At 42.3% G+C, this 22,283-nt stretch overlaps 1 protein-coding gene across 2 annotated transcripts in view; it reads right to left on the reverse strand.

Annotated features, from left to right (window-relative positions):
• Positions 1-2,979: 2,979 nt before the first annotated feature.
• Positions 2,980-22,283, reverse strand: part of LOC117485209 (far upstream element-binding protein 3-like) — a gene marked incomplete at its 5' end in the record, with an annotated part of 24,769 nt that continues 5,465 nt past the window's right edge. For both annotated transcript variants that reach the window (XM_034133751.1, XM_034133749.1), the window contains 8 exon segments: positions 2,980-6,418; positions 6,653-6,750; positions 8,311-8,376; positions 9,340-9,425; positions 9,924-9,994; positions 12,336-12,496; positions 16,049-16,187; positions 18,214-18,314. In XM_034133751.1, coding sequence (XP_033989642.1) covers positions 6,410-6,418; positions 6,653-6,750; positions 8,311-8,376; positions 9,340-9,425; positions 9,924-9,994; positions 12,336-12,496; positions 16,049-16,187; positions 18,214-18,314 — 731 coding nt within the window.

Consider the following 22,283-nt stretch of genomic DNA (forward strand, 5'->3'; position numbering starts at 1 on the left):
TACTGGGACATGTCTCTATGTAGTGTCTCTACTGGGACATGTCTCTATGTAGTGTCTCTACTGGGACATGTCTCCATGCTCTAATGTTCAGAAAGCTCTTTATTGTCCTCATACATGCCTGTGCTGCAGCACCTCTTTTCACCCTCTGTCTGAAACCAGAGCCCAGTCTGCTCTGATTGGTTAGCTGGCCGGCTCTGTTGTGATTGGTCAACCAGCTTAGAGATGTCCCGCCCCTTTAGCCTATCTCGTACAATGTGTTGGAGCGCTAGCCAATAGGAGCGTGAGTGTTCGATAGTGATGTCACTAAGGAGTCCGATGGAGGCGTTTCACGATTTTTGACCAACTTCTGTAAACAAATATTTCAAAGTTTTTTTCTTCCAAGGAAATCCCTGACATTTTCCAGGTGGAAATTCTGCAGATAATTGATCATTTTCAATCAATCAAAGTTCATTGATATAGCCCAATATCACACATTCTCCATTCGTCTCAGTGGACTTTATGGTTTGTACAGAATATGAAGACGACCCGGTTAACGGGAGAAAAACCCAATTCATGGCGGACATTTTGTATACACCTGGGGGAGCCGTCGTGTGGAAATAAAAAAGACAATACAATCAATTCAAGGTCATTCCCATTTCTGATACGTCCAGGGCCGCCGCTATGCGAACAGGCAAGGCAGGCAACTGCTTGGGGCCCTGGACCAGAAGGGGGCCCCCAAAGAAGGTCCACAGCAACGACAACTTGAAACACCCTTTAATTTACTGCAACGACATGTCGGGAAACCCCCTCAAGGCGCCCCGTCAAATGCTGCCTCTTATTTTAAGTTTCATTGGGGGGGGGGGGGGGGGCTGTCGGGTGTGCGTGGTGATGAAAAGCTGGTTCGAGGGGCCCCCAGTGAATGTTTGCCTCGGGCCCACACAGACCCTAGAATCGCCACTGGATACGTCGCATCAGAATCTCTGCACAGACGAAGCTCACCTGCTCCTCGTTGGCGTCTGGAGGAACAAGCCTTTCCTCCTCCACGGAGGATGTGAGAGTGAACAAAACATGCAAGTCATCATTATTTAGTGGCCTTTTATCAGAATTAGATCACATATGTTTGATACCCGGGGGGGAGAAATGATAAGGAAACTGGTGTGTTAAGATATGTGCATTATACTGCAAACAATTAGAAATACGTAGGATAACAAAGGACTAGATATTTACTATAATAATACTTTCTAATTTAAATAAATCCATGAAGAGTAAAGCAGACTCAGTGGAGACATCGCACCGCATCAATATGCAGTATGTAATGATGCTGTTTAATCTGCTTTAATTACCACACCTGTCAGGTGGATGGATTAATTTAGCAAAGAAGAACACACACACACACACACACACACACAGATGTATTACATTTTTGTGCATGATCAGTTTAAATTCAACGATTAGTGCTGCGTTCATATTTTAAAATCTGCACTGATAGAAAACCTGCAGAGGAAGAGCTCACAGTTTACTGGTCCCTCGAGGTGTGCGTGTGTGTGTGTGTGTGTGTGTGTGTGTGTGTGTGTGTGTGTGTGTGTGTGTGTGTGTGTGTGTGTGATTACAGTCATGTCTTAATGACAGATGACATCACACCGTCAGTCAGACCATCTGTCTCCGCTCGGGGAACATTAATAATACAAATATTAATAAATCATAATTCCCACTTTTCCTGTCAGGACACGAGTACTTAAACTATATTACCGCGAACACAAAAAAAAAAATGAACAGGACAAATATTATCTTCCACTTAAATGATATTAAGAACTGAACACTAATTGTAAATAAAATATTGTTGAAAATTAAATGGGAGAAATATTTCACACACACACACAACTAAATAAAACCAATATCCTCATAGAAACACTATCTTGATATAAAAAGTGTAATACATAAATATTTAGGACAGTTTTTTGGTAAAATAAACAATTGGTATTTTGGGACATTAAATCACAGAAGTTAAAATAATTAAACAGTTTATTAAACCTCAGCTTCGCTCCGTACGAACAGAAGCTTGGTGCATTGGATTTGTATACAAAATTAAGATTAGACGGATATAGTATACGTCAATATTATTCTGTTATTGTAGTTCATTTTGGTTATTCTTATTTATTTTGTATTTTCATATTGTGTATTATTTAGATACTTCTTTCTACTGTGTCCTGGATCTGTGTCCTGGATCTGAGTCCTGGACTTTGAGTCCTGCATCCTGAGTCGTGGACTTCGAGTCGTGGCTGAACCTGTCTCTGTGGTCCTGCCTGACTCTCATCATACTACTTCCCTGATGGCTCCCACAGGATTGTTGCCATCCTCGTGGATTCATCTTCTTATTATAGACACATGCATTTCCAAACATTTGGACTACCTATGTTATAAAATGTATTATCTCTTCGATTGACACACGGCATCTATTGCACGTCTGTCCGTCCTGGGAGAGGGATCCCTCCTCTGTTGCTCTCCCTGAGGTTTCTCCCATGTTCCTTTAAACTGTGGGGTTTCTCTGGAAGTGTTTCCTTGTACGATGTGAGGGTCTGAGGACAGAGGGTCTAAGGACAGAGGGTCTAAGGACAGAGGGTCTAAGGACAGAGGGTGTCGTATTGTCACTGATATTCTGTAGAAACTGTGAAGTCCACTGAGACTAATGTAACATTTGTGATATTGGGCTATATAAATAAATATTGATTGTGTATTTTTTTTTTTTTTGCTGCAGGTACAAAACAATATTCCAATTTCTGATTAATAAAATATAAACTAATTGGACATAGTGATCTCAAGATATTAAAATGATTGATCACATGACTAGTGAATCTTCAGGCTCACTAATGCAGAAGAAGCTTTTATGAGGACATGGTGTGTTGGCCGTAACTTGACTTTTTGGCCTCTTTCATCAAATCCCATAACACGTTAGTTCCACCCTTGTTTGTGTTGTGCATCAGACAGAGATAAAGACACGAGTCAGAAAGAACGAGCCTGTTTATTAGCCCTCATGTTAATCATCAACATCATCATCATCATCCATCTTCCTCTCCCTCGGCCACCGACAGTCCCGTGGCTCGGGTTCATACAACTCTATCTGTCAATAGAATCTAATAGAAAAATCTGCAGGTTACAGTTAGGACGTTTGTCCATTAGAAAAACAACAGAAACCAAGAAACCAAAAAAGCTCCCCGTCACCCCTTCAGGACGAGGGGTGGGGGCGAGGAAGATCTAAAACCGGGAAACGGCGACTTTATGGCCAGTCTCGGGATTTTGGGGGCTCAGCCGGGATCAGATTTAGACCCGAAGCCCTGATCCGAGGCTGGACACCGAGCCGCCGTCAACTCCGGTGATTTTGTATTATTACCCGGGGAGTAAAACCCCGTCACTACAGCTCTCCTCGCCTCGCCAACGGGCTGCGGGAGCGCTCAACACCACGATAACGCTCACATGGTCCGATTACAGACAAATAAAAAGTCCCGGCAGCTTTTTTTAAAGCGTGGCGACGTCCGTTGAGACGCAGACAGACAGACAAGAAGAAGAGATAGAGACAGTTAGCCTAGCAGTCTTGAGAAAATAACACACTCAGCTTCTCTTTGCAAAATCGGTTAGACACAACATGTGAATTAAACAATATAATTTTTTTAACAGGATAACAAAGTACATTTTTTAAACTGGAGAGCACCCGCCAGAGAGTGGAAAATTTACACAAACCATATTATCTTATCGACAAACTGAATATTCAAAACTGGAGATTTAAATAGACCCCCTGCACAGGAGAACGCATTATTATCGTCATTATTATTATTATCATCGTCACACATACAAGAAGCAGAACCACCGATTCAAAATTCAACTCAACAGACGCCAGATCTCCCTCAACGCAAGACAAACCTCTCTGTGGTCCGACACACAAATACACACCGGACACACACACACACACACACACACTGCTAACACACACAAGGCTAAAGGCTGGAATCACCCCTCTACGAAGGTATGCTAAAGGAGGCGTTATGGGTTAAACCTGAAACTCTGAACAAAAAAATACTTTGCGTTTGTACATGTTTTTAAAAATATCCGAAATAACGTTTGAGACATAACCCAGCCTTAAGGACACACAACAGCTCACACACACACACACACAACAAACACCCTTTGGCTAACAACGGTCACACACAGTTAAGCTAACAAACATACAGCACCATTAAACTACAACACAGTTTTGCTATTGAAGTCCAGCTAGCATATGATGCTAGCTAACTAGCGTCATATGCAAGCTAACTAGCTACAAATGCTAAAATACGAGCTAATTCTAACATTCGGCTAATTCAGGGAGATTTTGGAACGCCGACACATTATTCAAAGATGTTGCTCCCTTAGCTAGCCAGGTCACTAACGTATATAAATTGATATAAAGCTTGAATAAGCGATTTTACTTGTTTCACATTGTTTCGGCAGTTTGGATTAGCTTCTTTTTAGGTAGCAGGTTGGATTAGCTTCTTAGCAACGTGGAATCTATTGGGGATTTTTAGGAAGTTAATTCCGGCAAAGGTTCTTTAGAGCTAACAGACAGCTACCTAGCAGTCACAACACATAGTTTTGCTGATGAAGTCCAGCTAGCATATGACGCTAGTTAGCTAGCATCATATGCTATCTTGCTAGCTGCCTATGCTAAATTACTAGCTAACAAACATTCGGCTAATTTAGGGAGATTTTGAAACGCTGAGACATTATTCAAAGATGTTGCTCCCTTAGCTAGCCAGGTAACTAACGTAGACAAGTGGATATAAAGCGGATATAATGGATTTTAATTGTTTCAAATTCATTCGGCATTTTGTTGGCAGGTTGTATTAGCTTCTTTTTAGGTAGCAAAGTGGATTGTTTTTTTTTCTTTTTTAGGAAGTAAATGCCAGCAACGTTTTTTTGGAGCTAACAGACAGCTACCTAGCAGTCACAACACACACAGTATAGCTAACAAACATCTATGCAGTTAGCTCATGGGAATAAGCTAGCTATTGTTATATTGCCAGCGCACTAACAAATTAGAGTTTGGAAAAGCTGAGACATATTCACAAATGTTGCTTCGTTAGCTTGCTATCGATTGGTATTATATAAATTGGCCTAAATTAGTAAATTGTAATAGTATTTCATTGTTATGGCAGTTTGTTAGCAGCTACAACTAGCTTCTTTTGAAGTGGATGAATGGATGTTATGAGTGTATTTTGGGTTTTACGTAATTCTGATGAAGGTTCTTTGGAGTCTTTGCTAGTTCTGCAAGTTGTTATCAAAATGGATGAAATTAAAAATATTTCCTGAGTGACAAGAGCGTTATGTACTAATAACTCTGAGGAACAAAATGAGCGAATAAAACACAGCTAACAGAAACAGCTAATCCACCACATGCACTCAGCTAACACACAGTTGAGGTAACGCACATCTCGTTGCTAACAAGCTAGCTCGCCCGTTTAGCTAACGCACAAGCTAATAGAATCGATAACTTCATTGTTCAGCTCCTGACACTTCGTCTACAAACAAATCGGCAAAGTAGAGAAATACGGAGCCAACTTACAACAACAATAATAAAGTTTCACTTGGTAAGAAAATAGTAATTCTCCCCATGTTTAAATGAGGGGACGTGGTGTCGGCGGGAGATCAGGACACAAACTGCTCGACCACAGAGAGATCTGGCTTTAGACAACGCAATATAGATCGTCATTTATTCATCATCACATCATAAAAACTAAAGAATCACTATAGAGATACAGGAATAAGAACTATCATCAAACCAAAACAATAAACGCGTCATTGCACCTCCAAGATGGCGACTAAACAGGTAAAATTAGAGAACAAACAGACCCAGCGAGCACAAATTTAGTACAAAAAATAACTGACGGTAAAACATTAGATTTCCATCCGACGCTATTAAAATATTTCTATGCCAAAATAAAAAAAAAATAACTGAGAGTCAACACACACAATCTGACGCATGCTTAAAAACATTATCATAAACAAAAATGTCTTACTCAAGACTGCTAAGCCTCATACCGTTGTCTTAGTGGAAAATAAAACTAGACAAAATATAGATTATACTGGATTTTTTTTGTTCGAAGCCACACTGATACATCTTTAAGTTCAAGTTTGATAAAAAATAAAACAAAAAGAAAAACCAGGCCTACACCGTGGAGAGCGAGAGACCGGAGGCTAGTCCCAAAAAATCTGCCCGACAAAATATTTCGACTTTGTAAAGTTAAAAAACAGAAAAGAAGAGAGTTCGTGATTTTTCAGTTAATCCTTAGTTTTCTCTACAAAAGGAAGGAGGAGGAAGCGGCAGAGCGATGCTAGGAAACCCCGATTCGGTTTGCCGTTGACGACCAATCGGAGGCCTTCGCCGGTGAGGGAGGAGCCTCTAGTGATCCTGCGGGGACAGGAAGTGACATCACAGGCGCACCATGTTTACTCTATCAGATTATATAAACAACCTTTCTTTAAAAATACCTGAACAAAAGCCAACATTTGAATAAAATAATGGGATTCATTCAGTTAGATGGCAGCCGAGCACAAACATTTCCCAAATTGGGATCAATAAAGTCTTGTTTGTTTAGCTAAAAACAACCATTGTTGACTGTTGGTCAGCAGGTATTGAACCTACCTGTATCTGGGCGGCGTTCCACAGGTAGGGCTGCGTTCTGTAATATTCTGCTAACGCTGCGGTGTAGTCCGGCACCGAACTCTGCTGAGACGACTGACCTGGGAACACACAACAACATGTCAACAATCAGATAACGCCCAAGGTGGCTAACAAACACAGTAAAGCTAACGGACACAGTAAAGCTAACGGACACAGTAAAGCTAACGAACACAGTTAAGCTAACGGACACAGTTAAGCTAACAAACACAGTAAAGCTAACAAACACAGTAAAGCTAACGGACACAGTGAAGCTAACGAACACAGTTAAGCTAACAAACACAGTAAAGCTAACGGACACAGTAAAGCTAACGGACACAGTAAAGCTAACGAACACAGTTAAGCTAACAAACACAGTAAAGCTAACGGACACAGTAAAGCTAACGGACACAGTAAAGCTAACGAACACAGTTAAGCTAACAAACACAGTAAAGCTAACAAACACAGTAAAGCTAACGGACACAGTGAAGCTAACGAACACAGTAAAGCTAACGGACACAGTGAGCTAACGAACACAGTTAAGCTAACAAACACAGTAAAGCTAACGGACACAGTAAAGCTAACGGACACAGTAAAGCTAACGAACACAGTTAAGCTAACAAACACAGTAAAGCTAACGGACACAGTAAAGCTAACGGACACAGTAAAGCTAACGAACACAGTTAAGCTAACAAACACAGTAAAGCTAACGGACACAGTAAAGCTAACGGACACAGTAAGCTAACGAACACAGTAAAGCTAACAAAGTAAAGCTAACGGACACAGTAAAGCTAACGAACACAGTGAAGCTAACGAACACAGTAAAGCTAACAGTAAAGCTAACGGACACAGTAAAGCTAACGAACACAGTTAAGCTAACGAACACAGTAAAGCTAACAGTAAAGCTAACGGACACAGTAAAGCTAACGGACACAGTTAAGCTAACGAACACAGTAAAGCTAACAGTAAAGCTAACGACACAGTTAAGCTAACAAAGTAAGCTAACGAACACAGTTAAGCTAACAGTAAAGCTAACAGTAAAGCTAACAAACACAGTAGGCTAACGACAAGTAAGCTAACAGTAAAGCTAACGGACAAAGTAAAGCTAACGGACAAAGTAAAGCTAACAGTAAAGCTAACGGACAAAGTAAAGCTAACGTAAAGCTAACGGACAGTAAAGCTAACGGACAAAGTAAAGCTAACAGTAAAGCTAACGACATAGCTAAAGTAAGCTAACGGACAAAGTAAAGCTAACAGTAAAGCTAACGGACAAAGTAAAGCTAACGGACAAAGTAAAGCTAACAGTAAAGCTAACGGACAAAGTAAAGCTAACAGTAAAGCTAACGGACAAAGTAAAGCTAACAGTAAAGCTAACGGACAAAGTAAAGCTAACAGTAAAGCTAACAGAAACACAATTGTTTACATAACGTAGACAGTTTAGTAAACCAGTTTGTACGCTAGCATTCTAGCAACTTGAGACAATAACACAAGAACCGATGCTCCGGTACCAAGTCCTGAAACTCTGGAGGGAGCACAGGGATTCTAGCCTCTGCAGACCATTGACATGCACTAAAACCTAACGAACTAAAGGAGACAGAAAGCATGAATGAGCCTCTAACAGCCCAGCAGGAGGCGGCTCGTACTCTGTTTCTTGTAGTAATCCTCCCAGGCCTTACTGTAGTCCGTCATCTGGGGCTGGCTCTGCTGACCTGCACACACACACACGCACACACACACACACACACAGAATTTACACACTTTGAATGCAATGTGTGAAACAACATCTCTGGGGTATTACATTCAGAACATTGTATTTATTGTTGGTGCCGTAGTGGGAGGGTCATGTGTTAATGACACGCGTGGTTAAATCTGAAGCTAAATAACATTGAACGTTTATCAGAATCCAGTTTATCGCCAGGTGCGTTCACACATACAAGGAATCTGCTTTGGTGTCTGGCGCTGAGGACATAAACAATCTGAAAGAATAAGTTGCAAAGTAGGTAAAAAAAAAAGGAAATATATAAGGATAGTAAAACGTAAGTATTTTTAAGAAACAATTTAGCATTAAAAAAGGATTTGCTAAAGACAAGTATTTACACCGAATTTAAATGTAACTAAATATATTCCTGTGAGTGTGCGTGTGACTGAGTGTGTGTGACTGAGTGTGTGTGTGCGAGTGAGTGAGTGTGTCTGAGTGTGTATGTGTGCGTGTGACCGAGTGTGAGAGTGTGTGTGACTGAGTGAGTGTGTGTGTGAGAGTGAGCGTGTGCGTGAGTGTGTGTGTGTGAGTGTGTATGTGTGCATGTGCGAGTGTGACCGAGTGTGAGAGTGTGTGTGACTGAGTGAGTGTGTGTGTGAGAGTGAGCGTGAGTGTGTGTGACTGTGTGCGTGTGAATGTGTTTGAGTGAGTTTGTGTGTGAGCGTGTGTCTGTGTGTGCTTCTGTGACTGAGTGAGTGAGCGTGTGTGTGTGTAGCGTGTGCGTGACAGAGTGTGTGCGTGAGTGTGTGTGACTAAGTGTGTGAGTGAGTAAGTGTGTGAGTGAGTGACTGAGTGTGCGTGTGTGTGTGTGCATGCGAGTGTGTGTGTGTGAGTGTGTGAATTAGTGTGAGTGTGTGTGAATTAGTGTGTGCATGCGAGTGTGAATTAGTGTGTGTGTGTGTGTGTGTGTTACCAGGGTCCTGTTGTCCAGCGTTCTGCCAGTTCGTCTGGTAGGTGTTTCCCCAGACGCCGGTCAGGAAGGTCTGCCCGCTGCCACAGCTACACACACATTAAATCACTGAGTTTCTACACAATATACAATATTACAGTTTTTTAAACAATACAAATAAGATGGTTCTTTCTTATCATTTCATCCCCTTTAAAGCAAAGACAACTCTCAAGTTTCCGTCATATGTTTTTACTTCTTCTCTTGTAATTTGAATGCCAGGTATCGTCCTGTACATTTGGGATTTACTTGTCATAACTTCACCGCTTTAAGATAAGATTTACTTTATTAATCGCAATTTAGGGAAAAGGTTGTTGTATTGCAGCATAAAACAAAACAAGTCATTGAACATAAAAACAATGCTAAAATAGAAACATCTCAAAATAGAAAAATAAATCTCCAAATTCAGTTTTGTTTCTACAAAATTCACCACTTTAATGACAGACAATATTCATGTTTTTCTGTGATGTTTGATCTCCTTAATAAACCACTTCAAACTGGAAGGATATTCATGTTTCTCTTGATATTTAGCGGCTGCGTTGTGAGCTTACTTCTGGTGTGCGGCCGGGCCCTGGGTGAAAGGACTGAAGCCGAACCCTCCGTTGCTCATGATGCCTGAGCCCTGCAGAGGACACACACGTTTATTATATTATTACAACTGTGAATATATCTAATATTTCATCTGCAAAGAAATGTATCATTGCAATACCTCAGGAACATTTCTTAACTCCAGAGACGTTTACTTCCATCAATAAATCAGCCCATTAGTTCAATGTATGGATTTGCCAAAAACATTTATTAAATGTGGAAATGTAAAAAATAAATATATAATAAGGAAAACATTTTTAAATAAGTAACTAAACACTTTTTAAGAAATTGGAGAAAAGTCAGAATTATTACTTTAATAATTAAAACATTTTTTCACGTGGCCCTAATCCTCAAAAAGGTTTTCCCCGTGAACATGGTTTGACGGCCTGTGTGAGTGTGCGTCTGAGAGTGTGTGTGCGTGTGTCTGAGTGTTTTGAGTGAGGGTGCGAGTGAGTGTGTGTGTGTGAATGCGTGTGAGTGAGTGTGTGTGCGCGTGACTGAGTGTGCGAGTGAGTGTGCGTGACTGAGTGTGCGAGTGAGTGTGCGTGACTGAGTGTGCGAGACTGAGTGTGCGTGACTGAGTGTGCGTGACTGAGTGTGCGTGACTGAGTGTGTGTGTGAGTTTGTATATTAATTCTTATATATTTCAAATGTGTTCCTCTTTTCATTCTCATTTTTTTCCCCTGTGAGCAGAGAACATGGTTTGACGGCGTGTGTGTGTGTGCGTGTGAGGGAGCGTGTGTGTGAGTGTGTGTGCGTGTGAGGGAGTGTGTGTGTGAGTGAGTCTGAGAGTGAGTATATTAATTCTTATATATTTCAAATGTGTTTCACTTTTCATTTATGTAGTTCCTGTTTGACTTCGTGTCCTGAGAGGTGTGTTTGTTTTGCGTTCCCCGATCTTGTCGTCTGAGCTATTTATTTGTTTAATTAAGTATATATTCACTTTATAAATATTATATTTGTACTTACTTATTTATCAATTATTCATTGTATTTAGTCCAAAATGTTCCATATTTTTTATTCTAATTTTTTTTAATGAATTTACTTCTTCACTTATTTTAGTGTCGTATTTATTCCTTTATTTATATCTTTCTATTGGTCATCTGTTAGCACATGGTTTCACGGCGTGTCGTTACAGGTGCGTTTGTTTTCAGGTCTGTTAGCACACGGCTTCACGGCGTGTCGTTACGGGTGCATTTGTTTTCAGGTCTGTTAGCACATGGCTTCACGGCGTGTGGTTACAGGTGCGTTTGTTTTCAGGTCTGTTAGCACACGGCTTCACGGCGTGTCGTTACAGGTGCGTTTGTTTTCAGGTCTGTTAGCACACGGCTTCACGGCGTGTCGTTACGGGTGCATTTGTTTTCAGGTCTGTTAGCACATGGCTTCACGGCGTGTGGTTACAGGTGCGTTTGTTTTCAGGTCTGTTAGCACACGGCTTCACGGCGTGTCGTTACAGGTGCGTTTGTTTTCAGGTCTGTTAGCACACGGCTTCACGGCGTGTCGTTACAGGTGCGTTTGTTTTCAGGTCTGTTAGCACATGGCTTCACGGCGTGTCGTTACAGGTGCGTTTGTTTTCAGGTCTGTTAGCACACGGCTTCACGGCGTGTCGTTACAGGTGCGTTTGTTTTCAGGTCTGTTAGCACACGGCTTCACGGCGTGTCGTTACAGGTGCGTTTGTTTTCAGGTCTGTTAGCACATGGCTTCACGGCGTGTCGTTACAGGTGCGTTTGTTTTCAGGTCTGTTAGCACATGGTTTCACGGCGTGTCGTTACGGGTGCGTTTATTTTCAGGTCTGTTAGCACACGGCTTCACGGCGTGTCGTTACGGGTGCATTTGTTTTCAGGTCTGTTAGCACACGGCTTCACGGCGTGTCGTTACGGGTGCGTTTGTTTTCAGGTCTGTTAGCACACGGCTTCACGGCGTGTCGTTACGGGTGCGTTTGTTTTCAGGTCTGTTAGCACACGGCTTCACGGCGTGTCGTTACAGGTGCGTTTGTTTTCAGGTCTGTTAGCACACGGCTTCACGGCGTGTCGTTACAGGTGCGTTTGTTTTCAGGTCTGTTAGCACACGGCTTCACGGCGTGTCGTTACAGGTGCGTTTGTTTTCAGGTCTGTTAGCACACGGCTTCACGGCGTGTCGTTACAGGTGCGTTTGTTTTCAGGTCTGTTAGCACACAGCTTCACGGCGTGTCGTTACAGGTGCGTTTGTTTCAGGTCTGTTAGCACACGGCTTCACGGCGTGTCGTTACAGGTGCGTTTGTTTTCAGGTCTGTTAGCACACGGCTTCACGGCGTGTCGTTACAGGTGCGTTTGTTTTCAGGTCTGTTAGCACATGGCTTCACGGCGTGTCGTTACAGGTGCGTTTGTTTTGCGTACCCCGATCTTGTCGTCGATGAGCTGCCGGGCCAGGTCCATCTGCTGGGCGGAGCCTCTGATGGTGAAGACCCGGGTGTTGGGGTCGGTGGAGGGGGGGGGGTTCCTCTGCAGCTCCACATGAGCTCCAGACTGCTGGTTAATACTCTTAATGGTTTCTCCTCCTGCAACACACACATCGTTCAGTTACACACAGGGAGGCAGGGATGTAGAGTTTCTGTGGTGGACCCTGAAGGCAGCATCTCTCTCTCAAACATTTAAGATTCTTACACATTTAGTTGAGAAGGAGAATCTCCACATATTAACACCACGTTATGATTTCTGAAGTAAGAAGCTAATGTTGGGCTATAAAGGAACCACAGCACGGTCACATGACTTCACCACCGCTAAGCTAAAGGAGGCTAATGTTGGGCTATAAAGGAACTACAGCACGGTCACATGACTTCACGTCACCACCGCTAAGCTAAAGGTGGCTAATGTTGGGCTATAAAGGAACTACAGCACGGTCACATGACTTCACGTCACCACCGCTAAGCTAAAGGTGGCTAATGTTGGGCTATAAAGGAACTACAGCACGGTCACATGACTTCACGTCACCACCGCTAAGCTAAAGGTGGCTAATGTTGGGCTATAAAGGAACTACAGCACGGTCACATGACTTCACGTCACCACCGCTAAGCTAAAGGTGGCTAATGTTGGGCTATAAAGGAACTACAGCACGGTCACATGACTTCACGTCACCACCGCTAAGCTAAAGGCGTCTAATGTTGGGCTATAAAGGAACTACAGCACGGTCACATGACTTCACGTCACCACCGCTAAGCTAAAGGTGGCTAATGTTGGGCTATAAAGGAACTACAGCACGGTCACATGACTTCACGTCACCACCGCTAAGCTAAAGGAGGCTAATGTTGGGCTATAAAGGAACTACAGCACGGTCACATGACTTCACGTCACCACCGCTAAGCTAAAGGAGGCTAATGTTGGGCTATAAAGGAACTACAGCACGGTCACATGACTTCACGTCACCACCGCTAAGCTAAAGGTGGCTAATGTTGGGCTTATAAAGGAACTACAGCACGGTCACATGACTTCACGTCACCACCGCTAAGCTAAAGGCGGCTAATGTTGGGCTATAAAGGAACTACAGCACGTCACATGACTTCACGTCACCACCGCTAAGCTAAAGGAGGCTAATGTTGGGCTATAAAGGAACTACAGCACGGTCACATGACTTCACGTCACCACCGCTAAGCTAAAGGTGGCTAATGTTGGGCTATAAAGGAACTACAGCACGGTCACATGACTTCACGTCACCACCGCTAAGCTAAAGGTGGCTAATGTTGGGCTATAAAGGAACTACAGCACGGTCACATGACTTCACGTCACCACCGCTAAGCTAAAGGTGGCTAATGTTGGGCTATAAAGGAACTACAGCACGGTCACATGACTTCACGTCACCACCGCTAAGCTAAAGGTGGCTAATGTTGGGCTATAAAGGAACTACAGCAACGGTGCACATGACTTCACGTTTCCCAAAAACCCACCACGCTAAGCTAAAGGTGGCTAATGTTGGGCTATAAAAAGGAACTACAAGCACGGTCACATGACGTCATCGTCACCACCGCTAAGCTAAAGGCGGCTAATGTTGGGCTATAAAGGAACTACAGCACGGTCAACATGACTTCACGTCACCACCGCTAAACTAAAGGAGGCTAATGTTGGGCGATAAAGTGAACTACCAGCAACGGTCACATGACTTCACGTCACCCACCGCTAAGCTAAAGGTGGCTAATGTTGGGCTAGAAAGGAACTACAAGCACGGTCACAAGTATGACTTCACGTCACCACGCTAAGCTAAAGGTGGCTTAATGTTGGGCTATAAATGGAACTACAGCACGGTCACATGAACTTCACCATCCCCCCGCTAAGCTAAGGAGGCTAATGTTGGGCTATAAGGAATCGACAGCACGGTCACATGACTTCACGTCACCACCGGCTAAGCTAAATGGGAGGCTAATGTTGGGCTATAAGGAACTACAGCACGGTCACATGACTTCACGTCACCACCGCTAAGCTAAAGGTGGCTATGTTGGGCTATAAAGGAACTACAGCACGGTCACATGACTTCACGTCACCACCGCTAAGCTAAAGGTGGCTAATGTTGGGCTATAAAGGACTACAGCACGGTCACATGACTTCACGTCACCACCACGCTAAGCTAAAGGTGGCTAATGTTGGGCTATAAAGGAACTACAGCACGGTCACATGACTTCACGTCACCACCGCTAAGCTAAAGGCGGCTAATGTTGGGCTATAAAGGAACTACAGCACGGTCACATGACTTCACGTCACCACCGCTAAGCTAAAGGCGGCTAATGTTGGGCTATAAAGGAACTACAGCACGGTCACATGACTTCACGTCACCACCGCTAAGCTAAAGGAGGCTAATTGTTGGGCTATAAAGGAACTACAGCACGGTCACATGACTTCACGTCACCACCACTAAGCTAAAGGTGGCTAATGTTGGGCTATAAAGGAACTACAGCACGGTCACATGACTTCACGTCACCACCGCTAAGCTAAAGGTGGCTAATGTTGGGCTATAAAGGAACTACAGCACGGTCACATGACTTCACGTCACCACCGCTAAGCTAAAGGTGGCTAATGTTGGGCTATAAAGGAACTACAGCACGGTCACATGACTTCACGTCACCACCGCTAAGCTAAAGGTGGCTAATGTTGGGTGTGCTGACGTTTAGTCGTCTCATTTAGACACTTGTTCCTTTATTTATTTACTGACGTATTTTATATCATAGAACAAAATGTTAAATCTCTTGAGCTTGAGTTAACCAGATACTGTAACACTAGGGCCTAGAACAAGTCTGTTCAATATTGAATTAAAAAAGTGAAGTTGTATTAGAGAAAGAGCAGAAAAGGTGGGTCCGGTCTGCACAGAAGCCTGTGTGCTCTGCAGCCTGGAAGAAGGGGCTTTAACCCTTTAAAAGAAAACAACAATGGCGAACAGCAAGCCCCGCTCTTTATCTACTTAAAAAACGCTTAAGAACATCAGCCATTCATCGCTGTGTGTGTTTGGAGGTCAAGAGGGTCGAGCAGCAGCTTTCAAAATAAAAGACACAAAAAGAAACAGAAATGTCAAGTACCCGACGTTTAGACACCATATGGTCTGTTTCTGTGCGTCTGGTGCCCCATTGTTAGAGGAGACCTTCAATTGGACAATGCTCATGAATAACACACACACACACACACACACACACACACACACACACACACACACACACACACACACACACACACACACACACACACACACACACACACACACACACACACACACACACACACACACACACACACACACACACACACACACACACACACACACACACACACACACACACACACACACACACACACACACACACACACACACGAGATTTTAACATCGTCAGCTTCAGAAATCACAAAGTGTGTTCATGTGTTGAGATTCTCCTGATTTCACACAGAGATGGTTTTCTGACATAATCACACGGAGGAATCCCATTGGACCAGAGGGATGCTGCCTTCAGGGACACACACAGAAATACTACATGAAATCTAAAAAGTGTTGGATCAGAACCAATGAAAACCCTGATTTCTGGTCATCAGCATTCTCTAATGTTGACTTCCTGTTTACACTGAGGCAGGTTTCTTACCTTTGCCGATGACCAGTCCGCACTTGTCAGCGGGGATGGTGTATGTCACTTCCTGTAGCGGCCCGGGGGATCCCATCGTCCAATCACCACGGCCCCTGATCCTACCGCTGCGCAGCGCCGAGCCGAACCCGTCACGCTCCTGCACAAACATTACACATTATAAATATACTTTAACTTTATATGCAGACGTTTACTGTCATTTTCTGACAATATATATATATTTTTTTTTGTTAGAAAAAAAAAAGTCTGAATTCTGTTTTTTATCAGAACTAAAAAATAAGGTGTTTTTTTTTTTTTTTTTTAAAGAGAAAATATTTTTCAGAATTTCTTTTTTTTCCTGAAAGTCTCAGAATTCTAAATAACTGAATGTTTTCAGAAAGTTTTCCTCCTGAAAAAAACTAAACTAAATCTCTCGAGTTTTTCCTTCTGAAAATCTCAGAAATCCAAAAAAGATAAATATTTATTTTTTCTTTTGATTTTTAGGAAATATCTGAATTCTGACTTTTTTTTTCTATCAAAATATTTTTCCTGATCATATTTTCACCTGTCTGTGTTACCTGTCTGTGTGAGTGACCGAGTGAGTCTGTGTGTGTCTGTGTTACCTGTCTGTGTGAGTGACCGAGTGAGTCTGTGTGTGTCTGTGTTACCTGTCTGTGTGTGTGACCGAGTGAGTCTGTGTGTGTGTCTGTGTTACCTGTCTGTGTGAGTGTGTGTCTGTGTAACCTGTCTGTGTGTCTGTGTTACCTGTCTGTGTGAGTGTGTGTCTGTGTAACCTGTCTGTCTGTGTCTGTGTTACCTGTCTGTGTGTCTGTGTGTGTGTGTGTTACCTGTCTGTGTGTGTCTGTGTTACCCGTCAGTGTGAGTGACCGAGTGAGTCTGTGTCTGTGTTACCTGTGTGTCTGTGTGTGTCTGTGTTACCTGTCTGTGTGTGTCTGTGTTACCTGTCTGTGTGAGTGACCGAGTGAGTCTGTGTGTGTCTGTGTTACCTGTCTGTCTGTGTGTGTGTCTGTGTAACCTGTCTGTCTGTGTCTGTGTTACCTGTCTGTGTGTGTGTCTGTGTAACCTGTCTGTCTGTGTCTGTGTCTCCCGTCTGTCTGTGTCTGTGTTACCTGTCTGTCTGTGTCTGTGTCTGTGTTACCTGTCTGTGTGTGTGTCTGTGTAACCTGTCTGTCTGTGTGTGTGTCTGTGTTACCTGTCTGTGTGAGTGTGTGTCTGTGTAACCTGTCTGTGTCTGTGTTACCTGTCTGTGTGAGTGTGTGTCTGTGTAACCTGTCTGTCTGTGTCTGTGTTACCTGTCTGTCTGTGTCTCCCGTCTGTCTGTGTCTGTGTTACCCGTCTGTCTGTGTCTGTGTTACCTGTCTGTGTGAGTGTGTGTCTGTGTAACCTGTCTGTCTGTCTGTGTCTGTGTTACCTGTCTGTGTGTGTCTGTGTAACCTGTCTGTGTGTGTCTGTGTTACCTGTCTGTGTGAGTGTGTGTCTGTGTAACCTGTCTGTGTCTGTGTTACCTGTCTGTGTGAGTGTGTGTCTGTGTAACCTGTCTGTCTGTGTCTGTGTTACCTGTCTGTCTGTGTCTCCCGTCTGTCTGTGTCTGTGTTACCCGTCTGTCTGTGTCTGTGTTACCTGTCTGTGTGAGTGTGTGTCTGTGTAACCTGTCTGTCTGTCTGTGTCTGTGTTACCTGTCTGTCTGTGTCTGTGTTACCTGTCTGTGTGTGTCTGTGTAACCTGTCTGTGTCTGTGTAACCTGTCTGTCTGTGTCTGTGTTACCTGTCTGTGTGAGTGTGTGTGTCTGTGTTACCTGTCTGTCTGTGTCTGTGTTACCTGTCTGTGTGTGTGTCTGTGTGAGTGTGTGTCTGTGTAACCTGTCTGTGTCTGTGTTACCTGTCTGTGTGAGTGTGTGTCTGTGTAACCTGTCTGTCTGTGTCTGTGTTACCTGTCTGTCTGTGTCTCCCGTCTGTCTGTGTCTGTGTTACCTGTCTGTCTGTGTCTGTGTTACCTGTCTGTGTGAGTGTGTGTCTGTGTAACCTGTCTGTGTCTGTGTTACCTGTCTGTGTGTGTCTGTGTAACCTGTCTGTCTGTGTCTGTGTTACCTGTCTGTCTGTGTCTGTGTCTGTGTTACCTGTCTGTCTGTCTGTGTGTGACCGAGTGAGTGTGAGTGTGTGTGTTACCTGTGCGGTCTGGATCAGTTCATTGATCAGGTGCACGGCGTGCTGGCAGCGATCCGGTTGTCCCATCACCATGGCAACACGCTCTGGACTGATGCCGTCATCTGCAGCGAGAGGTCAGAGGTCAACAAGAGCCCTTAATCTGGATTATACTGGTTTAAACAGACTGGTCTAATCTGGATTATACTGGTGTAAACAAATCTGGCTCAATAGTCTTTTTAGTACGATTACATTTGGATTACTTGGATGTAATCATACATATTTTATTGTTGTTTAATCTGGATTATACCACCAGAACACACTGGTTTAATTTGGATTATACTGGTTAAAAGAGGCTGGTTTAATCTGGGTTACACTGGTGGACACAGTAAAACATATTGTGATAATATAAACCACATTAATCTGGATTCTCTAGTGTATACAAACCACATTAATCTGGATTCTCTAGTGTATACAGACCACATTAATCTGGATTCTCTAGTGTATACAAACCACATTAATCTGGATTCTCTAGTGTATACAGACCACATTAATCTGGATTCTCTGGTGTAAACAAACCACATTAATCTGGATTCTCTAGTGTAAACAGACCACATTAATCTGGATTCTCTGGTGTAAACAGACCACATTAATCTGGATTCTCTAGTGTATACAGACCACATTAATCTGGATTCTCTGGTGTAAACAGACCACATTAATCTGGATTCTCTAGTGTAAACAAACCACATTAATCTGGATTCTCTGGTGTAAACAAACCACATTAATCTGGATTCTCTGGTGTAAACAGACCACATTAATCTGGATTCTCTGGTGTAAACAAACCACATTAATCTGGATTCTCTGGTGTAAACAAACCACATTAATCTGGATTCTCAGACCACATTAATCTGGATTCTCTGGTGTATACAGACCACATTAATCTGGATTCTCTGGTGTAAACAAACCACATTAATCTGGATTCTCAGACCACATTAATCTGGATTCTCTGGTGTGAACAGACCACATTAATCTGGATTCTCTGGTGTAAACAAACCACATTAATCTGGATTCTCTGGTGTAAACAGACCACATTAATCTGGATTCTCTGGTGTATACAGACCACATTAATCTGGATTCTCTGGTGTAAACAAACCACATTAATCTGGATTCTCTGGTGTAAACAAACCACATTAATCTGGATTCTCTGGTGTAAACAGACCACATTAATCTGGATTCTCTGGTGTATACAAACCACATTAATCTGGATTCTCTGGTGTAAACAGACCACATTAATCTGGATTCTCTGGTGTAAACAAACCACATTAATCTGGATTCTCTGGTGTAAACAAACCACATTAATCTGGATTCTCAGACCACATTAATCTGGATTCTCTGGTGTAAACAGACCACATTAATCTGGATTCTCTAGTGTAAACAAACCACATTAATCTGGATTCTCTGGTGTAAACAGACCACATTAATCTGGATTCTCTGGTGTAAACAGACCACATTAATCTGGATTCTCTAGTGTAAACAGACCACATTAATCTGGATTCTCTGGTGTAAACAGACCACATTAATCTGGATTCTCAGACCACATTAATCTGGATTCTCTGGTGTAAACAGACCACATTAATCTGGATTCTCTGGTGTAAACAGACCACATTAATCTGGATTCTCTAGTGTAAACAAACCACATTAATCTGGATTCTCTGGTGTAAACAGACCACATTAATCTGGATTCTCTGGTGTATACAAACCACATTAATCTGGATTCTCTGGTGTAAACAGACCACATTAATCTGGATTCTCTGGTGTATACAGACCACATTAATCTGGATTCTCTGGTGTAAACAAACCACATTAATCTGGATTCTCTGGTGTAAACAGACCACATTAATCTGGATTCTCTGGTGTATACAGACCACATTAATCTGGATTCTCTGGTGTAAACAAACCACATTAATCTGGATTCTCTGGTGTAAACAGACCACATTAATCTGGATTCTCTGGTGTAAACAGACCACATTAATCTGGATTCTCTAGTGTAAACAAACCACATTAATCTGGATTCTCTGGTGTAAACAGACCACATTAATCTGGATTCTCTGGTGTAAACAGACCACATTAATCTGGATTCTCTGGTGTAAACAGACCACATTAATCTGGATTCTCAGACCACATTAATCTGGATTCTCTGGTGTAAACAGACCACATTAATCTGGATTCTCTGGTGTAAACAGACCACATTAATCTGGATTCTCTAGTGTAAACAAACCACATTAATCTGGATTCTCTGGTGTAAACAGACCACATTAATCTGGATTCTCTGGTGTAAACAAACCACATTAATCTGGATTCTCTGGTGTAAACAAACCACATTAATCTGGATTCTCTGGTGTAAACAGACCACATTAATCTGGATTCTCTGGTGTATACAGACCACATTAATCTGGATTCTCTGGTGTAAACAAACCACATTAATCTGGATTCTCTGGTGTAAACAAACCACATTAATCTGGATTCTCTGGTGTAAACAGACCACATTAATCTGGATTCTCTAGTGTAAACAGACCACATTAATCTGGATTCTCTGGTGTAAACAGACCACATTAATCTGGATTCTCTGGTGTAAACAGACCACATTAATCTGGATTCTCTAGTGTAAACAAACCACATTAATCTGGATTCTCTGGTGTAAACAGACCACATTAATCTGGATTCTCAGACCACATTAATCTGGATTCTCTGGTGTAAACAAACCACATTAATCTGGATTCTCTAGTGTAAACAGACCACATTAATCTGGATTCTCTAGTGTAAACAGACCACATTAATCTGGATTCTCAGACCACATTAATCTGGATTCTCTGGTGTAAACAAACCACATTAATCTGGATTCTCTAGTGTAAACAAACCACATTAATCTGGATTCTCTGGTGTAAACAAACCACATTAATCTGGATTCTCTAGTGTAAACAGACCACATTAATCTGGATTCTCTGGTGTAAACAAACCACATTAATCTGGATTCTCTAGTGTAAACAGACCACATTAATCTGGATTCTCTGGTGTAAACAAACCACATTAATCTGGATTCTCTGGTGTAAACAAACCACATTAATCTGGATTCTCTAGTGTAAACAGACCACATTAATCTGGATTCTCTGGTGTAAACAAACCACATTAATTTGGATTCTCTGGTGTAAACAGACCACATTAATCTGGATTCTCTGGTGTGAACAGACCACATTAATCTGGATTCTCTAGTGTATACAGACCACATTAATCTGGATTCTCTAGTGTATACAGACCACATTAATCTGGATTCTCTAGTGTAAACAAACCACATTAATCTGGATTCTCTGGTGTATACAGACCACATTAATCTGGATTCTCTAGTGTAAACAAACCACATTAATCTGGATTCTCTGGTGTAAACAGACCACATTAATCTGGATTCTCTGGTGTATACAGACCACATTAATTTGGATTCTCTAGTGTAAACAAACCACATTAATCTGGATTCTCTAGTGTAAACAAACCACATTAATCTGGATTCTCTGGTGTAAACAGACCACATTAATCTGGATTCTCTGGTGTATACAGACCACATTAATCTGGATTCTCTGGTGTAAACAGACCACATTAATCTGGATTCTCTGGTGTAAACAGACCACATTAATCTGGATTCTCTGGTGTATACAGACCACATTAATCTGGATTCTCTAGTGTAAACAAACCACATTAATCTGGATTCTCTGGTGTAAACAGACCACATTAATCTGGATTCTCTGGTGTATACAGACCACATTAATCTGGATTCTCTAGTGTAAACAAACCACATTAATCTGGATTCTCTAGTGTAAACAAACCACATTAATCTGGATTCTCTGGTGTAAACAGACTACATTAATCTGGATTCTCTGGTGTAAACAGACCACATTAATCTGGATTCTCTGGTGTATACAGACCACATTAATCTGGATTCTCTAGTGTAAACAAACCACATTAATCTGGATTCTCTAGTGTAAACAGACCACATTAATCTGGATTCTCTGGTGTAAACAAACCACATTAATCTGGATTCTCTG

The sequence above is a fragment of the Trematomus bernacchii genome, unplaced genomic scaffold (genome assembly GCF_902827165.1).
Source record: "Trematomus bernacchii unplaced genomic scaffold, fTreBer1.1, whole genome shotgun sequence".
NCBI lineage: Eukaryota > Metazoa > Chordata > Actinopteri > Perciformes > Nototheniidae > Trematomus > Trematomus bernacchii.